General features: G+C 43.8%; 3 protein-coding genes across 10 annotated transcripts in view; 2 read left to right on the top strand and 1 right to left on the bottom strand.

Moving 5' to 3' along the window:
• mid1 (midline 1) overlaps positions 1-1,339 on the top strand; it is a 36,280-nt gene extending 34,941 nt beyond the window's left edge. For 5 of the 6 annotated variants that reach the window (XM_062456691.1, XM_062456693.1, XM_062456692.1 and 2 more), the window contains exon 10: positions 7-1,334. In XM_062456691.1, the coding sequence (XP_062312675.1) occupies positions 7-355 (349 nt within the window). In that variant the 3' untranslated portion in view covers positions 356-1,334. Of the gene's footprint in view, positions 1-6 lie in introns of all 6 variants that reach the window. The other variant, XM_062456694.1, reaches the window with a different exon arrangement.
• A 1,641-nt stretch (positions 1,340-2,980) lies between these two features.
• cog3 (component of oligomeric golgi complex 3) lies at positions 2,981-11,004 on the top strand. The gene is made up of 23 exons (XM_062456684.1): positions 2,981-3,221; positions 3,869-4,015; positions 4,175-4,236; positions 4,414-4,579; positions 4,729-4,803; positions 4,899-4,991; positions 5,075-5,200; positions 5,314-5,394; positions 5,497-5,540; positions 5,745-5,871; positions 6,011-6,102; positions 6,377-6,516; positions 6,731-6,891; positions 6,997-7,105; positions 7,237-7,352; positions 7,515-7,604; positions 7,929-8,049; positions 8,350-8,438; positions 8,566-8,700; positions 9,060-9,135; positions 9,249-9,376; positions 9,658-9,756; positions 9,884-11,004. The coding sequence occupies exons 1-23, from the start codon at positions 3,051-3,053 to the stop codon at positions 9,911-9,913; spliced, it is 2,478 nt and encodes an 825-aa protein (XP_062312668.1). The 5' UTR covers positions 2,981-3,050; the 3' UTR covers positions 9,914-11,004.
• On the bottom strand, positions 10,992-15,637 carry LOC134017255 (glutamate-rich protein 6B-like). Of its 3 annotated transcripts, none has more exons than XM_062456685.1 (13): positions 15,331-15,637; positions 15,173-15,224; positions 14,882-15,021; positions 14,684-14,769; positions 14,384-14,518; positions 14,146-14,283; positions 13,524-13,594; positions 13,318-13,385; positions 13,006-13,148; positions 12,554-12,633; positions 11,767-11,922; positions 11,421-11,649; positions 10,992-11,332 (listed from the first exon to the last, which is right to left on the bottom strand). In XM_062456685.1, the coding sequence occupies exons 1-13, from the start codon at positions 15,554-15,556 to the stop codon at positions 11,081-11,083; spliced, it is 1,776 nt and encodes a 591-aa protein (XP_062312669.1). In that variant the 5' UTR covers positions 15,557-15,637; the 3' UTR covers positions 10,992-11,080. The 3 variants fall into 3 exon arrangements, with proteins under 3 accessions (XP_062312669.1, XP_062312670.1, XP_062312672.1); XM_062456686.1 differs by having other exon boundaries at positions 13,327-13,385; XM_062456688.1 differs by lacking the exons at positions 14,882-15,021; positions 15,173-15,224.
• Positions 15,638-15,744: the final 107 nt, after the last annotated feature.

Raw genomic sequence — 15,744 nt, 5'->3', positions numbered from 1 at the left:
GACCAGGTTTGCTGTGGGCATCGCTTACAAGTCGGCACCCAAACACGAGTGGGTGGGTAAGAACTCAGCCACCTGGGTACTGTCTCGCTGCAACAACTCCTGGGTGGTTCGCCACAACAGTAAGGAGATGCCCATCGAGCCCTCCCCTCACTTGCGGCGTGTGGGGGTGTTACTGGACTACGACGCTGGCTCGCTGTCCTTCTACGACGCTGTGGGGTCACAGCACCTTTACACTTTCGACATTGCCTTTGCCCAGCCCGTTTGTCCGGTGTTTAATGTCTGGAACAAGTGTTTAACGGTCCTAACTGGACTGCCTATCCCAGACCACCTGGAGGGGACAGACTGTCAAGACTAATGAGACACACCAATGCAAATGGGACAGACAAGACTGACCACTTCCACTGCTGGCTGACTTTCACTCATGGTGTACTGGTCAAGCCAGATCAAAGTCATGGCTTTAGATAATCTATAATCAAGCTCTTAGAGGGGTAAATTAATTTTAGCGAATTATTTATGGGAATGATTTATTGAATTTCCACATACCGCATAGATGTATGGTTTTGTTTTGCACATTCATGTACACAATTGCAGTACATGTTTGCTTGGTGTTTTTTGGTTGGTCAGATTACTGGGAGAATGTGGATAATATCGAGTGAGACTTGTCTTCGTTCAACCCTAAGAAAATTGTACTTGATTTTCACACTTTAAATACTCTTATGAACCATTTCCCATGTGTCAGTTCTTAGCAGCATGCTGATAAACCTTTTAAATGTAATCTGTTGATTTTGACATGTTAAGAACTCAATTTTCGTAGAGCAGCAATAACACTCATCTACCCTCTTTTGTTCTTCTCAGTTGTATCAATATCTACCCTGTTTTATGTTTAAAGATTATTTTTGGACATGTACAATGTAACATTTATATTCAAATAATAAAATGTCTTGTAAATGTATACATTTGAATTTTCTGCACTTTCAAACCCTAAGAACCTAAGGCACAGACACACAGCGGCCAATGTAAACGTTTATTGAGTTTGTCACCAGCTCTTTATAAAAAAAATACTATAATATTAAAGAATATTATCTTTGATTATTTGACAAATGTAAAGGTCACATACAATTGCACTGGAGAATTATTTATTATTTGTAATTTAATACACTGTGCAACTTCAATATAAATGTGAGGCAAAAATAAAACTTTCATTTGTTTCCATTCGACACTTATTACAATTTGAATAATCCATTTGTTTATTTCTCTTTGTCCTTATAAACTGGATGCCATAAATGTTGTTGAGATTAAACTTTTTTTCCGAAATTGTGTTTTCATTTGTCAAAAATTTAATAAAACAGCACCATCCAATCATCTGTAATCCAGAATTTGTTATGTGTCACAAAATCATGTGACGTGAAGTTGAGTTACTTTACTCAGCATTAAAGAAAATAAATTATTCCCATACACAAATTATGTAAAACATTATCCAGTAGGCAGATTGTTCTGTTGTGGATTCTGGTGGCATGTGTTTAATTCCTAACACCTCAATGTGAGAAATATATGTCACTACTTCTCTAAAAGCCCACTCAAGTGCCAAACAACGCTTGAAGTGTGACATGATTTCCACTGACAGCGTTTTTTGTCCTCTAGTAAGATGGCTTGAAGACCACTAGAGCTCCTTTCAAGATAAGTACACCACAAAAAATATATGAACTCTGTCTGACCTTCTGGTCAGACACCCCCGAGACATGGATCATGACAGAGTCTGAGTGCATAGCTATTGCCTGTTACAGTTGAGGCCAAACTGACCTTTATGGTTTGATTGGGGGCATGATGGACTGCATAAGCATTTTCTGCAAAAAGCAGGAAGCAATGAACAAAAAACATGTTGTGTGAGCAAACCAGACAAACACAAATTGAAACACTAATGGTATTAGACACTGTAAAAATAGCTGGACGGGTTTCACCAGATGAGGTACTGGTCATCAAGATAACAATTGGTATTCAGATGTCTGTTTAAATACAAGTTATTTCCTTTACAAATGATTGGATTTCAAATGCAAGTACATCATTACTAAGAACTGAGAGAACATGACGTTTTACACGCAAACTGATACAGAAAGGGGTTCATAACATTTATGCTTCGAGGCTGTTAAGCATTGATGGTGTTCTAATCTTCTTATAAATTCATGAAATACTGTATTTTAAAATCATACAATTTGTATAATCTTTTCCAGATCACAATTATTATAATGTTTTATGCACAGAAGAAAGGCAACAAAAAAATACATAACAATACACTGAATCTTTAATTTAATGTTGCTTTTTACCTCAACATGTTTTAACACAACAGAGAACATGAAATTCATAATCACAGATGTCTAACCCTCACATATTTTGGTTTAGTTGTTTTCAGTTTAAAAGATTGGTCATCCAATTCAATATAAAGTGATGGCCAATGGAAGTAGGCCTACTGTAGCCAACTGTAACAGTTCACTTCAATTCATGAGCCAGTGTGATAGGCTACATTCTGTTAATTACAGATAGCCTGTATAATGTGCTGTTTTGAGATAAGATTTGACCCCGGACTCCACCTTGTGGTGTGTTGTAACACCAAGTCAATCTAGTCAATTTAATGAATATCGAAAAAGGAAAAAAAAAGTTTCTACTTGACAAATTATGGTTTGTGAAAATAAAGAAAATTCAAACGACCTCAACCCTAACTTTAGCCTACTCCTGCACAAACACACGCACACACAGTCAGCTCAGTGTGCACATTAGTGTACTGTACTGACTGTAAAGCATGTCTAATCACGGGAAGGCTCATTCTGGTTAAGACTAATCTTAACGGCCTTCCCATTGAAGATTTTTTTTTATACAAATCAACGTAATGTAGCAAATAACTTGTTTTATTTAATTTTAGCACTGCATGGGGAAAAGTAGGTGACGGGCCATTAGCATTATCCGAGCGAACTTACCAAATTTACCGATTCATTCTAACAGTAGCAAGGATCCCGGAAAAGGAACTACACGGCTGCTGACGTTTCGTGGTGCTGAAGATGATGGCGTCCACTGACCCGTCTCTCCTGGATCTCACAGATAAAGAAACGCGTGAAAAACTGTCTCTCTGGGACCGTCGTACAGATGCCATGGCGCCCCTTACAGAGAAACAAACCGACTCTATTTTGGAGATCCGAACCGCAGCTGAAACACTGCCTATTCCAGCAGAGGTTAGTCTAATGTGAAGACAGCTAGCTAAACATCATCGTAGCTAGTTAGCCATCGAGCTAGCTGTTCATGTTGAGCTTCCTTGCCAACTGTGGTAACTAGCTAGCCACCAGGTAGCTAGATAACTTAGCTTGCTAATAACAGCTGCAAATCATTGACAAATAGCTATTTAACATTTTGGTTAATTGCTCAGATGCTGAGTGCATATCATGGCTGCTGTTGCTTCTAGGCTACAGTACCTTTATCAGTTTCAGCTAGCCAGTAAGTTGTCACTGTGCCACGTCGTTTGCTGGGTCTTAGCTAGCCATCGCACCACAATACTCATGTAGCTTGCTAACTCCCTCTTTTAGCAACATGATGTGTCTTGCTACTACCGAGGTACCTATACTAGACGGATATTGCGGTGGTTGACTGTAATGTTACAAGCCGGTTTGCGAGTACTACTACTAGTACTACCAAAACAACTGTAACATTAAAAGCCAATGCATGTGAACCTCAGTGTGAGTTGGAGCAGGCACACCAATCAAACAACTTGACAGTTGCACATAAACTAGATATTTACTGAAGATGCGGTAAATCAATGGAGAGAAATGTGAATCGCAGTACTGCATTGTAGCTGATACAACCATGTTGCATATGTGATTCCTAGTTGCCCATTGAGGACTTGTGCAGCCTGACAACACGGTCTCTGCAGTCCTCTTTCACAACAACTGTGCCGGCCTCAACTGAAGATATCTTGCTCAAGGGTTTTCAAATGCTTGACCTGGAGAATGACAGGATAGAGACGGCACAACAGGTATGGTGTCATTCCGTCACAGAACTTAACTCACTTGACTGAAACAACGTTGACTGCCGTAGACAGTGTCATTACTGTACACGAGGATTTGTGCGGCAGGTGTTACGGTGCACTGAAATACTTGTGTGCCAACTGTTTTTACTGCTATTTGTTTTGCAGTTTTTTTCCTGGTTCTCTAAGCTGCAGACACAAATGGATCAGGATGAAGGAGCAAAATACAAGTGAGCTGATGCAGTATCCCCACAGACAGTGTGATGTGTGCTTACGATTATCCCTAGTCGACGCTCAAGCTGTCAGGATTGACATTGTCGCGTTCTTCCTCGCGGGTGTTCAGTAATAACACATGTAGAGCCCAGTTTGTTGCCTAATGCCTATTTTTGCCATGTCCGTTTCTGCAGGAGAACTAGAGAGCACCTATATTGTTATCAGGGACAATGTGACTCCATCCTGAGTGACGTCAATGCAGCCCTTGAGCACTTGGACTCGCTTCAGAAACAGTACCTGTTTGTGTCCAACAAGACAGGGACACTACACGAGGCCTGTGAACAGCTTCTTAAAGAGCAGGTAGGCTCTTGTTGTGGGCTCTTTCAACAGCTACATGGCACTCCTACATGTTGGCTCCAACAACTATGAATGCTTTTATTATATTTTGAAAGCAAAAGGAGCCCTGAGTTGCACTGGTTGCCTAATGAGAGACTGTTTATCTCCACCAGTCTGAGCTGGTGGACCTGGCTGAAAGCATACAGCAGAAACTGTCTTACTTCAATGAGTTGGAAAACATAAACACGGTACTTATCTTGCTTTGCAATCATCTGAAATAATTGAGACTTTGAATAGCACTGTAGGGCAGATGATACAAATGATCTGTTCTTTCTGTTTGCAGAAATTGAATTCACCCACCCTGTCTGTAAACAGTGAAGGTTTTATACCAATGCTTTCAAAGTTGGATGACTGTATAGAATATGTTTCGTCCCATGTAAGTAGTCAGCATGTTTGTTTATTTTTTGATTACATGTTGTCATGGATTATTGTTGATTTGTATTTTCACTGTTTCCACAGCCAAGCTTTAAGGACTACCCAGTGTACCTGGCCAAGTTTAAGCAATGTCTGTCCAAAGCTATGCACTTCATGAAGAGCTACACTGTAAACACTATGCAGAATCTCACCAGCCAGTTAACAAAAAGGGTAAAGGAAATCCCATGGAGTTATTGAGACCACCATTTCAGATGATACAATGTTTTTTTTTTTTGTCTCATTTTAAATTCTGTCTAATCATTTTTCTGTCCGATCATTTTTAGGACCCGTTAGGGTTGGCCAACGCAGATAATGCCTTCACTCTGTACTACGTCAAGTTTAGAGCTGCTGCACCCAAAGTTAGAGTGAGTATAGTCACTTCACTGGACATGTTCAGTCCACTTGTACAGTTTGGCAGTCTTTTTGAAGCCTTCAGCATTGGGTTAAGAGCTGCTGTTCTCTTTCAGACACTGATCGAGCAGATTGAGCAGAGGTCAGAGAAGATTCCAGAGTAAGTACATTTGTTCCTCCTTAATGCCATGAATGTGACTGAAACAGTGCTGCGCATGTTCATTTCTCCTTCCCAGTGCCTGGTAATTATAGTGTTTAATAATAGTAATGTACGGGGGGGATTTTTAAACCTGGGACCTCTAGATCTGCAGTCAAAGGCTCTAAACACTGAGCTGTCTGTCTTTCGCTTTTGTGTTGTGTCCAGGTACCACCAACTGCTAGACGAGATCCACCAGTGCTACCTGGACCAGAGAGAGCAGCTGCTCAGTCCCAGCATTACCTCCACAATCTCTGACCTGACCAGCCAAAACCACAAAGACCACTGTGCACTGGTGAGGAAAGAGAAGGCAAGGCTCACTGCCTTTGCATAGCTCGTGTAGAAGGGGAAATGTACAGATATCGCTCACTAAATGACGACCGGTGCCCCTAGTTTAAGGTGCTTATGGTGTCTCCGGCATGTTCTCTCTCCAGGTGCGCAGTGGCTGTGCCTTCATGGTCCATGTCTGCCAGGATGAACACCAGCTGTACAATGAGTTCTTCTCCAAACACACACACAAACTAGAGTGAGTAGAGTGGAACTATACTGTACGTTGTCCAGTTTCCACAGTAAGAGAGTTGGAAAAAATATGAAATCATGTCTTGGAGCATGACTCTGTTTGTTTAGGAGGATGGGCTCACAGGGACTCTTGCTTCCTGGTTAAAACTCCCACTTGCTCAATAGGCCTCGTGATGTTATACTGACTGAGCGAGTCTGCCGTAAAACAGAAACCAGTGTTACAACTACAGATTCTTCTGGTGGTGAACAGCTGAGTAACTGCCGTGTCGTGCTTCTCTCAGCGAGCTGCTTGAGAAGCTGTGCCTGTCTCTGTACGACCTCCTGCGGCCCCTCATCATCCACGTCATCCACCTGGAGACCCTCTCGGAGCTCTGTAGCATCCTGAAGAACGAGATGCTGGAGGACCACGTCCACAACAACGGTACAGCCGCACCCCGGCCAACCGCCGCTCTGACGCTCCTAAAACAACGAGACACAATCTTTTTTTTTTTTTTTTTCACGCCGGCGCCCGGCTGTTTGGCCATATTTTCACAAACATGGGAAAACCTGCCCGACTTCAGCCGCATGTTGATTACTGAAAGGTTACCTCACGCATGTTGTTCAAGCAAAGGTGTTTGACGTGTGCCTCTGTGTAGCTGGTCAGTTGGGGGCCTTCGACGCGGTGGTGAAGCAGATGCTGGAGGACGTCCAGGAGAGGCTGGTCTACAGAACGCACATCTACATCCAGACCGATATCCTGGGCTACAACCCTGCCCCTGGAGACCTGGCCTACCCGGAGAAACTGGAGATGATGGAGGTACTGCAGGTCTTCCAAGGCTACCTTCAGGTCTCCTGTGGTACGTTAAGCACGGGGATGCTTAAACTCGGCTCCTTTCCTCACTTTCTCCGCCTTTTTCGACAGAAAATAGCCCAGAGCCTGAAGGAGGAGCAGTCGAAGCTCATGTCTCAGGAGTCCTCGTTCTCTGACGTGCAGCTGGAAGACGGAGCGTCGAGGAGAAGCAGCAACGCCAGTGAGTAGGCACGCCCCCAAACGCCAAACACGGTTTCTGTTTTCATACTGTTGGGTTTTTCTTCATCCCGGCATGACCATTCTATCTCTCTCTTCTCTTGCTTCTCTCTTTCTCTGTTCCCCCGTTCACAGGTGTAGAGTCGGCGCGTTCGCACACTTCCATCTCTCCCGCAGACCTGCATGGGATGTGGTACCCCACAGTCAGGCGCACTCTTGTCTGCCTGTCCAAGCTCTACAGGTGCATAGATGTGAGTACCCAGTCATCCCATAGCTGTGATGGGAATGTTTTCTCTCTGCTCCCTGATGGGAAACCAAAACGGCATTTGTCCCATATCAGAAACTTGGTCTGCACCGTATTGCATGTGTGTGTGTTCTGTCGTTTGACTGTTGGCAACTTGGTGGTGTTCCAGAGAGCGGTCTTCCAAGGTTTATCTCAAGAAGCCTTATCTGCCTGCATCCAGTCCCTGCTGAAGGCTTCAGAAGTCATCCTCAAAAACAAGGTTGGCACTGCCCTGGTTCATACTCCGGCACTCTCTGTTAACCGCACTGCATTATAGATAATAGACTGTGTTTCTTTCCGGAATATACAGCTAGACTCCTTTTAATTATGTACTCGCTTTAATGCGTCTCTCAGGACCCCTCGCGGGTGTCCTTACACGTGGCCTGTTTGCAGTGACGCTGCCTTTGTGCACTCATAATGACCACAAACATGACCATGAGCAGCCTTGTGCATGCCCGGTCCTCGATGAGTTAATGACCATTATTTTTGCACTCGCCTGTTTTATTTATACACCCGTGGCTGGTCTGTTTTTGTTTTTTTCCAGACACAGGTAGATGGCCAGCTGTTTCTGATCAAACACCTGCTGATAATGAGGGAACAGATTGCACCCTTTCACACTGACTTTGCCATCAAAGAAATCTCTCTGGACCTGAAGAAAACAAGAGGTGAGTTCACCCGGTGGTGGAGATACTGTACCAGTTAGCCATTATCCAGTCATTAAGCCACATCCTCAATATCAATGATATCACCCGAGAATGGTTGCCCATCGCACTATACTCCGATAATGCTAGTTATAAAGGAAATTATTCACAGAATATACCACAATTATGAACATTACTCGTGGCTTGGCCTCTAGCAGAATTTCTCCTGTCATTCTCGTCTCAGTCGAGGTCATATTTCATTTGTGACACTAGAGGGCACTGCAGCTCTTGTGTTCTGATCTGATCTCTGTATTTTACGTTCAGATGCCGCCTTCAAAATCTTCAACCCCAAGGCTGTTCCCAATTTCTTCCGATTGAACAGCCACAACGCCATCCTAGAGTTTCTCCTTGAGGTAGAATTGTAGTTTCTCTTTCTTCTGCGCCACATCACATACCGTACATAGTTTCAGAGAAGACCAAGTTCTATCAGTCGACTGAGAAACGTCCTACTAAACCCCGTCTGCGACACTCGGCCCTCAGGGAACACCAGAGATCAAGGAGCACTACATTGACTCGAAGAAGGATGTGGACCGACACCTGAAATTCAGCTGTGAGCAGTTCATCCAGCAGCAGACGCGCATCTTTGTGGGGAACATGGAGGAGTTTCTCACCAAGGTAGCTAACATGTCAGACGGCAGGGAGGCAGTCACCGCCTCAGGCCCTGACTGCACAAACCTGACCTTTGGCTTTCTTTCTCCGTCTTCGCCAACTTTTGTCTGGCTTGTTGTACGGATCCGCTTAAGGTCGCCATGTCTCGTTTCTAGCGACTGATCAAACCTATTCAAATAAATTGTTGTTGACATGCCATCATACACTTTGTGTTTGCAGTCTATGGTCCGTGAATGGGAAGTAGGCTCATCACCGTGTCTGTCCAGCTATGGACTTGTGTGATTGGACAGCTGGATAGACACAGTGATTGGTAGAGTTGCTTCTGGTGGTTGAATCCAACGTGCCATGGCGTGTGTGTTTTGCAGGTTTCCGCCCTGAAAACCATGGCCATCCAAGGTGGGCCAACGTACAACCTTTCCCAGCAACCTTGGGCACAGCCAGGTGAGAATCTGTCTGCAGGTAGCAGGGCGCCATCATATTTCAACAGAAAACACTAAATCATGTTGCCGAAAGGCACGGCTCTGATGAATGAGGTTTGGTGTCTCCCCTTTTAGCCAAGATCAACGACATAGTTATGGCTACCTACCGGGTGATGAAGAACAAGCTGCCAAGCACACTACAGAGCATGTCCTTGTACCTGGCCAACAGAGACACAGAGTTCATCCTCTTCAAGCCTGTCAGGGTAGGTTTCATACAGCGATGCACTACAGACACGTTCTTCTCCCAGCACAAAGCTTTTTTTTTCTCTTTTTTTTTTACGTGAGACACTTAAATCACCATATTCTTTCCAGCTAATGGAGAAATCAGTGTGCTCTCAATGTTCTGCCAATTTAAGTGCAAACCTAAGTGAGTGTGAAAAAAAAGACCTGTGGTTGACATGGAAACAAGGTTGTGGTAGGGGACCTATCTAGATGTAGTAGGATGCCTTCCAGCACTCCAACTAGCAGGATGTCTTCTCCACAGAACAACATCCAGCAGGTGTTCCAAAGGCTGCATGCCCTGCTGCAGGAAGAGTACAGCGGAGAGGACCTTCTGATCATCGCTTGTCCCTCTATGGAGCAGGTGGGCAAACAACTACAGGCAAAAAAATCCAAACCATAGTCGTATCACGAGCCTGTTACCAAACTGTAGCGTGAACTTTTGATGGACGTCGTTGCTGAGCATTCCCTTTGGTTTGTTGGCTTTTCAGATTAACCTCCTGCTGTCTACGAACAAGTAGCCTGGCATCGTGATCAGTCGAAGGGGTTGAACCCTCTGTGAACAGCAAGGCGGCAATGTTCCTCCAGCTCTGACGAGCCCTGAGCCAAGAGAGCGGTGACCACCGCTCTAGGACTGGCTGAGTTCACCTCCCCCGACAGCCAACACCGGGAAGGCAACAGCGGTTCAAAGATTCTCACGAAGGCCAAAGATACTCCCAACTCAAAACATAATGCAGTTCACTTATCCGTTTGGTCAGAAGGAATGAGGAAACAGGGAAGTAACGGTGTAATTGTGTTTATTTTGGTACTCGTCTTTATTAACTGAAATTGAGGATGGTGAAGGGGCTTGCTTTTATTGTGGGCAGAGCCACAAGGACCGGGGTTATCATAGCAACTGCATTTCTCCTAACATCATGGACAATGTTCTGAGTAAAACATGAGCTCGCACATTAAGTGTAGCGAGGCCACGGGGGCGTGATGTTTGAGGGCTGAGGCGAGGACACTTCAGCCAAGCTAATATAGACACCAATGCTTGTTCATCTGCCAAGCACTGCAGCTAATGGGCAATGAGAGTCCGCCACTCAAATGCTGTTTCATTTCCCATAAAGGGTTTCATAGGGCAGAAAGAAAAACATGCTGCACAAATATGTTATTCCTCTATAATTCAAAGCCTTTCTCCTGTGTACATGTATGGCAGATCTTCTATGATAGCCTGTGTTACTGTGTTCTCAGGTCTAACATGGTCTCCCTATTTTGTATATCTGGACCCTTCCAGCAGTTTTCCAAAGTACTCTTCCATGGTCTCTTTATGAATGTGTCAGCCTAATGCATATATGTAAAAAGACCCTAAAATCATATGTTTTATACTTTTTCTTTTGTATTTGGGATTCTTCTGAATGTCAACTGTTTTAACCTGCTATTAATGGACCTTTGACTAAGCAGTTTTTGCACTGTAAATAATGAGAAATGTAATCTATATGATGGGTGTTGGCCTAGTTCTTTTAAGTCCATTAATTAAGACCGCAATTTTCTTTGGCATCCTCTGTTTGAAATTGTGAATAGATAAAACTATTTATGGATATTCTGAATTAAAAAGATGACGAACATCTGACATGCCTGTATTTCTCCACACTTTTCGATAACCTTTTGTGAAGGCTACAAAAGGAAGCTTTCTGTTCAGTGTTACATTATTGGGAGTTGGTGGACACTAGGACCCTGGATGTCTTGGCAGCACGTCTTTTGTGCATAGCAGTCCTCATCATCTCCAGCTGGGAGATCAGGCTGGACTGGGATGTGAGTTTACGTGGGCTAAGTGGCTGTTGGTAGGTGATGACGGATTGGATTTTCTGTAGAAATGAGTAGATCTCTGCACTCTTCAGCTGGAGGTGCCTCTGGATCAAGTCTGGTCCTGGCAACATCAGGCCTTCAGCTGGATCCATCTGTAAAATGAACAAGATCATGATATACCTAATCACATTGAAGCATTGTTTATATTCCTGTTCTTATGACACGGGCATTATAACTCACCTTGAATCTGGACCCCACGTTGAGACGCACGCTGCATTTGTGAGAGGTGAAGGTGAGATAAATGCAGTCCTGGGTCTGAATGCGGATCTCAATGTTGGGGTTCAGGGAGAGACAGAGGGGTTGAATGGGAGGGGCGTGGACGTGGTGTTCATGGTCAATCCAACTCCAGCGCCTTCTCAAAGCCCCTGTATCACTGCAAGAAGTGCCTCCCAGCTGTGTCAAGTTCACCCTGGCAAAACCCAACTGGTCAGGTACTAACTAACATACTGCATCTACTGCAGAACATTCAGAGGCTGACAGGCTGAAATGTGTTAATTATGCATCAGCTTTCCTACTCAATACATACCATATAAGGCCATTTGGATGGTAGCAGGTAGACTGGCCCTTAGAGGTGAATATCGCCTTGATGTCTGATTGGAGAGCTTTATCCGCTAATATCACATAGGTGAAATCGACAGCATTCACAGCACAAATGAGAATGGCAAGCCTGCCAGATGGATAGCTGGTGCACCATTCAGGGAATTGCTACACTAAAATCTTCAACAACGTCAAATGAAATCTCATAAAATCTTGAGTACAGCGATGGCCCACGTGTATTGTGGCAGCCCCAGAGCCAGCGGGGTGAGAAAAGGACATCAGCACCACAGACAATAACTCATGCAGACGCTTGAGCGCATTATAGACCCATTTTTCCCTTTCCCGCTTCCAAGTCAGCTGATGGGAGACAGCTGCAGTCCATGAGCTGATTGGGAAGACGACAGCGATAAAAGGCACAGGATTCCACAGGCAGGTGAGTTTGAGCTTGTGGCGTGATCAGTGCGAGCTGGACTCGGGCAGAATTAAAATGCGTTTTGATACCGTTGTTCAGACACATGTTGACAGCTATAACCCGATGGAAGGACTATTTTAAGCCTCCTGGATAATCCTCTTGACCGAGGAAGAAATTCCTATATAGTTTTGGTACTTAGGTTCGAAAACCTTTTGGTATTAAATGCACTTGCCGTGCTTAAACCTGCCTCTGGAACGAGTGTCCATTTCTAAGCTGTGTGCAACTCACCCCTGTTCCACTCAGTGGTTGCCACAGTATCTGTAAGACACTTAACACATCCCTAGAATGCTCTCCAGAAGGATACAAAACCTGTCCCGTCCCATCTGGGAATATTGTGAGAAACGTTTGACCGCTGTCATAGAGCCTGATAAGTGTGTCCTTTTTCTGTGGGACCAAAGTGGTTTGATGCAATGAGACAAGATGCAGACTGACAGTATCAATATAACCATGTGATCTTTGCACTACCCAGTTTGTTACATTTACATTACATTTAGTCATTTAGCAGACGCTCTTATCCAGAGCGACTTACAGTAAGTACATTCCCCCGAGGCAAGTAGGGTGAAGTGCCTTGCCCAAGGACACAACGTCAGTTGGCATGACTGGGAATCGAACTGGCAACCTTCGGATTACTAGCCCGATTCCCTCACCGCTCAGCCACCTGACTCCATAAGTTTGTTCAGTGAGAAGGTCTCTGGTATTTGTTCCCCTAATCTGATCAGTGGGAGATGCTCGTTAACAGTTGAGCATGTCCTGTACCTTGTGTCCTTGTTCCTCCTCATGCGGGGTGACAGTGTCTGGAGGATTAATGATTTCCATCTCAGGGAGTGCTGTCTCCTCAGCAGTGAACACCTCGTTGGAGAGTCGATAGCAGATGGTGTTATGCAACTTTGCTTCAACTCCTGCAATGTTCAAAGCATTAAGACGGGGAGGAAAGACGATCAATAAAAGTAGAAAAATGTCAAAGATGTTTGTCCCTGTTCTATCCAATGTTTTCATTTCATGCAAAGCATGTTAAGCACAGAATGTACTAGCGCTCTCAAAACTGAGTTCATTAAGTGGGGGACTCACTTTTTCTACCTGAGCAAGTGCAGTTAGATGATCCTGTCTGTGTCCTCTGTATTTCCCATTCCTTAAGCCTGAGGTTTGTTGCAAGAGGAGTAGCATTTAGCTTCTGGCAAGTTAACGCACTTCCTCTAACATTACAATGAATTACATAGTCTTGGATTTGGAACCATTTAGCGTTGCATCGAGTCACAGTCTACACTGATGCTGACCTTTGCTCGGCCAGATCCTTTGCTCCTTTGAATGGAAGGTGAGAGATGGTATCCATGGTAATATCTTCTTCCTTCAAGAAAAACATTGCTTTGATTTGATTGGATCTTCCATGCCATCTCCCAGCAGAACAACTGGGAGGCAAAACCCAGTCAGACCCCGGAGAGGCACAGCTAGACATCGCTCTGTAGCTGGATATGATAATGACATTCCGATTTGTTTTATTAAATATATATTTTCTGTTTATTTTCTGTTGAGTTATTTATTTTATGATCCGGATGGATTTTATTTTATTTTTTTACAATGCAACTTTTACAGTGGCTCCACTTTTAGCTCCACTTGAGACTTTGATGTTTGTGTATGGTGCTGTTCTAATACATTTGGGAAAATAAAGCTGACTTAATGTGGTTCAATGCATTCTCAGAGCTTTTCTATCTAAGACAAAAATCCACGTTTTTTTCATGTGAACGATACCTTTTCACATGAAACAACTATACTGTTGGTATCCAGAGTATACAGAGCCACCTCATCTCATGGTCTCTTGCACATGTGACAAGTGTACCTACGATAATAAAACAGTCGATTTTATAGGTAAGTACAAACTTGAAAGAGGCATACACTCACCTCTTCCGGTGTCGAATGTTTCATCTGGTCTCTGAGGACGGCAGGTTTTTGGAACTGCTGGCAGTACTCACAGCGGATGGAGTCCAGATCGTTCTCCAGAAGGTCTCCTGAGGAGTCCGAGTTCGATACTTCAGCAATCTGCAAGCATGTCAGTCAGAGCTGTTGATCACAAATGCAACGTCCTAAAAGTTGAATGAGCTAGATTGCACTTATCACAAACGGATTTTTGGTCTTTTACCATGTCACAACTGGGGGGAGACTGTTTGTGTTCTCCTTGGACAGCTAGATGAGCTGAGGGAGCCTTGCTTGTCATGTCCAGCACTCTGTTATTTAGGGATGGTACCACCTCAGATCCTTCTGTCTCCAGAAGAGTCTGAGGCAAAACAATGACAGCTCATGATTTATTAAATGTTCTAGGAAGTGTCAGTAATGCTCAGTGTGAATAAGTACAAAATAAACTAACAAATAAGATGCTGTCTAGATTATGTTAAGTATCTGGTAAGCAATAGTTGTCACCTGAAATAGCTGTGTACTGTACCTTGGTGTTAGGGGCGGTTTCTATAGCGTGTGGAATTGCCAAGGATTCCTCTACTGGATTTGAAATGTTTTTGACAGTTTGATCATCTGCAAACACAGAAATAGAGTCAAATGATAGAATAACGAACAATATGATTATTAATACACACACTTTGAGAACTTTCATATGTCATGCGAGTCGACCATCCCGCTGTCGTACGTGTATGAAGCTTGTTTTTTGTACTGCTCTTGGCCACCCAGTCCCAGTCAGTCTGCGATCTGGTGCTTACTCTGACGACAACTCTGCCATCAAATGCATGGACCTCCTCATATTCTGAGAGATCGCCGTTGGATGATGACCTTTGAATTCCATGATAACCATTAACTTTAAGTCATGTTATCAAATAATAAAATGGTTGAGAAACTTCTGACGTTGTTGGGTTTTTGATTAAATTGTTACCAATGCCATATAGCCTACATTCACCCCCGTAAAAATGGCTGAATTGCAAACCTTGACTTTATATTCTGAGCGCCTGTCCTCAAGTCTATCTGGAACTTCTCATCTAGGGCAGGTTAAATGAACGTATTTGCTGGTTACTTGAACGTATTTGCTGGTTACTGTACTGTGCCGACTATGCGCCAGTCACCAATGAGTAATAAAAGGCCTACCTGCGCCCACGCAGACTTTTTCGGTCTCCCCGTCCATTTGGCTACAATGCTGAGTGTCTTCCACATAGTACTCAACACTGCTGCTGTAAAGCGAACCTGTACCACCAAACTGTTGCTCCAACTCTTGCACGTTTTCAACGGTGAGTTCAAGAGAAGATGACGATTTAGTGTGAACTAATGACGACGGTGGTCCCTCCTCATCTTCACAGCTGGGCCGTTGACTCATTGCAACAATGAATGATTTGCTTGAAATCTTACTTCAGAGTTTAAGGACCTCTGTTATTTTGTTTTCTTGGCAGCTGCATGTTGGTGCTTCCTGCTGTCATAGCAACATGAACGTCAACATGTCAACACAACATAGGCCTACTTATGATAATAATATAACTGTTACAGTGAAAATAAATTTATATATAC

The sequence above is a fragment of the Osmerus eperlanus genome, chromosome 3, assembly GCF_963692335.1.
Source record: "Osmerus eperlanus chromosome 3, fOsmEpe2.1, whole genome shotgun sequence".
In the NCBI taxonomy this organism is placed as follows: Eukaryota; Metazoa; Chordata; class Actinopteri; order Osmeriformes; family Osmeridae; genus Osmerus; species Osmerus eperlanus.
Note: the sequence above shows the minus strand (reverse complement) of the source record. Positions and strands in the feature narration are given on the sequence as shown.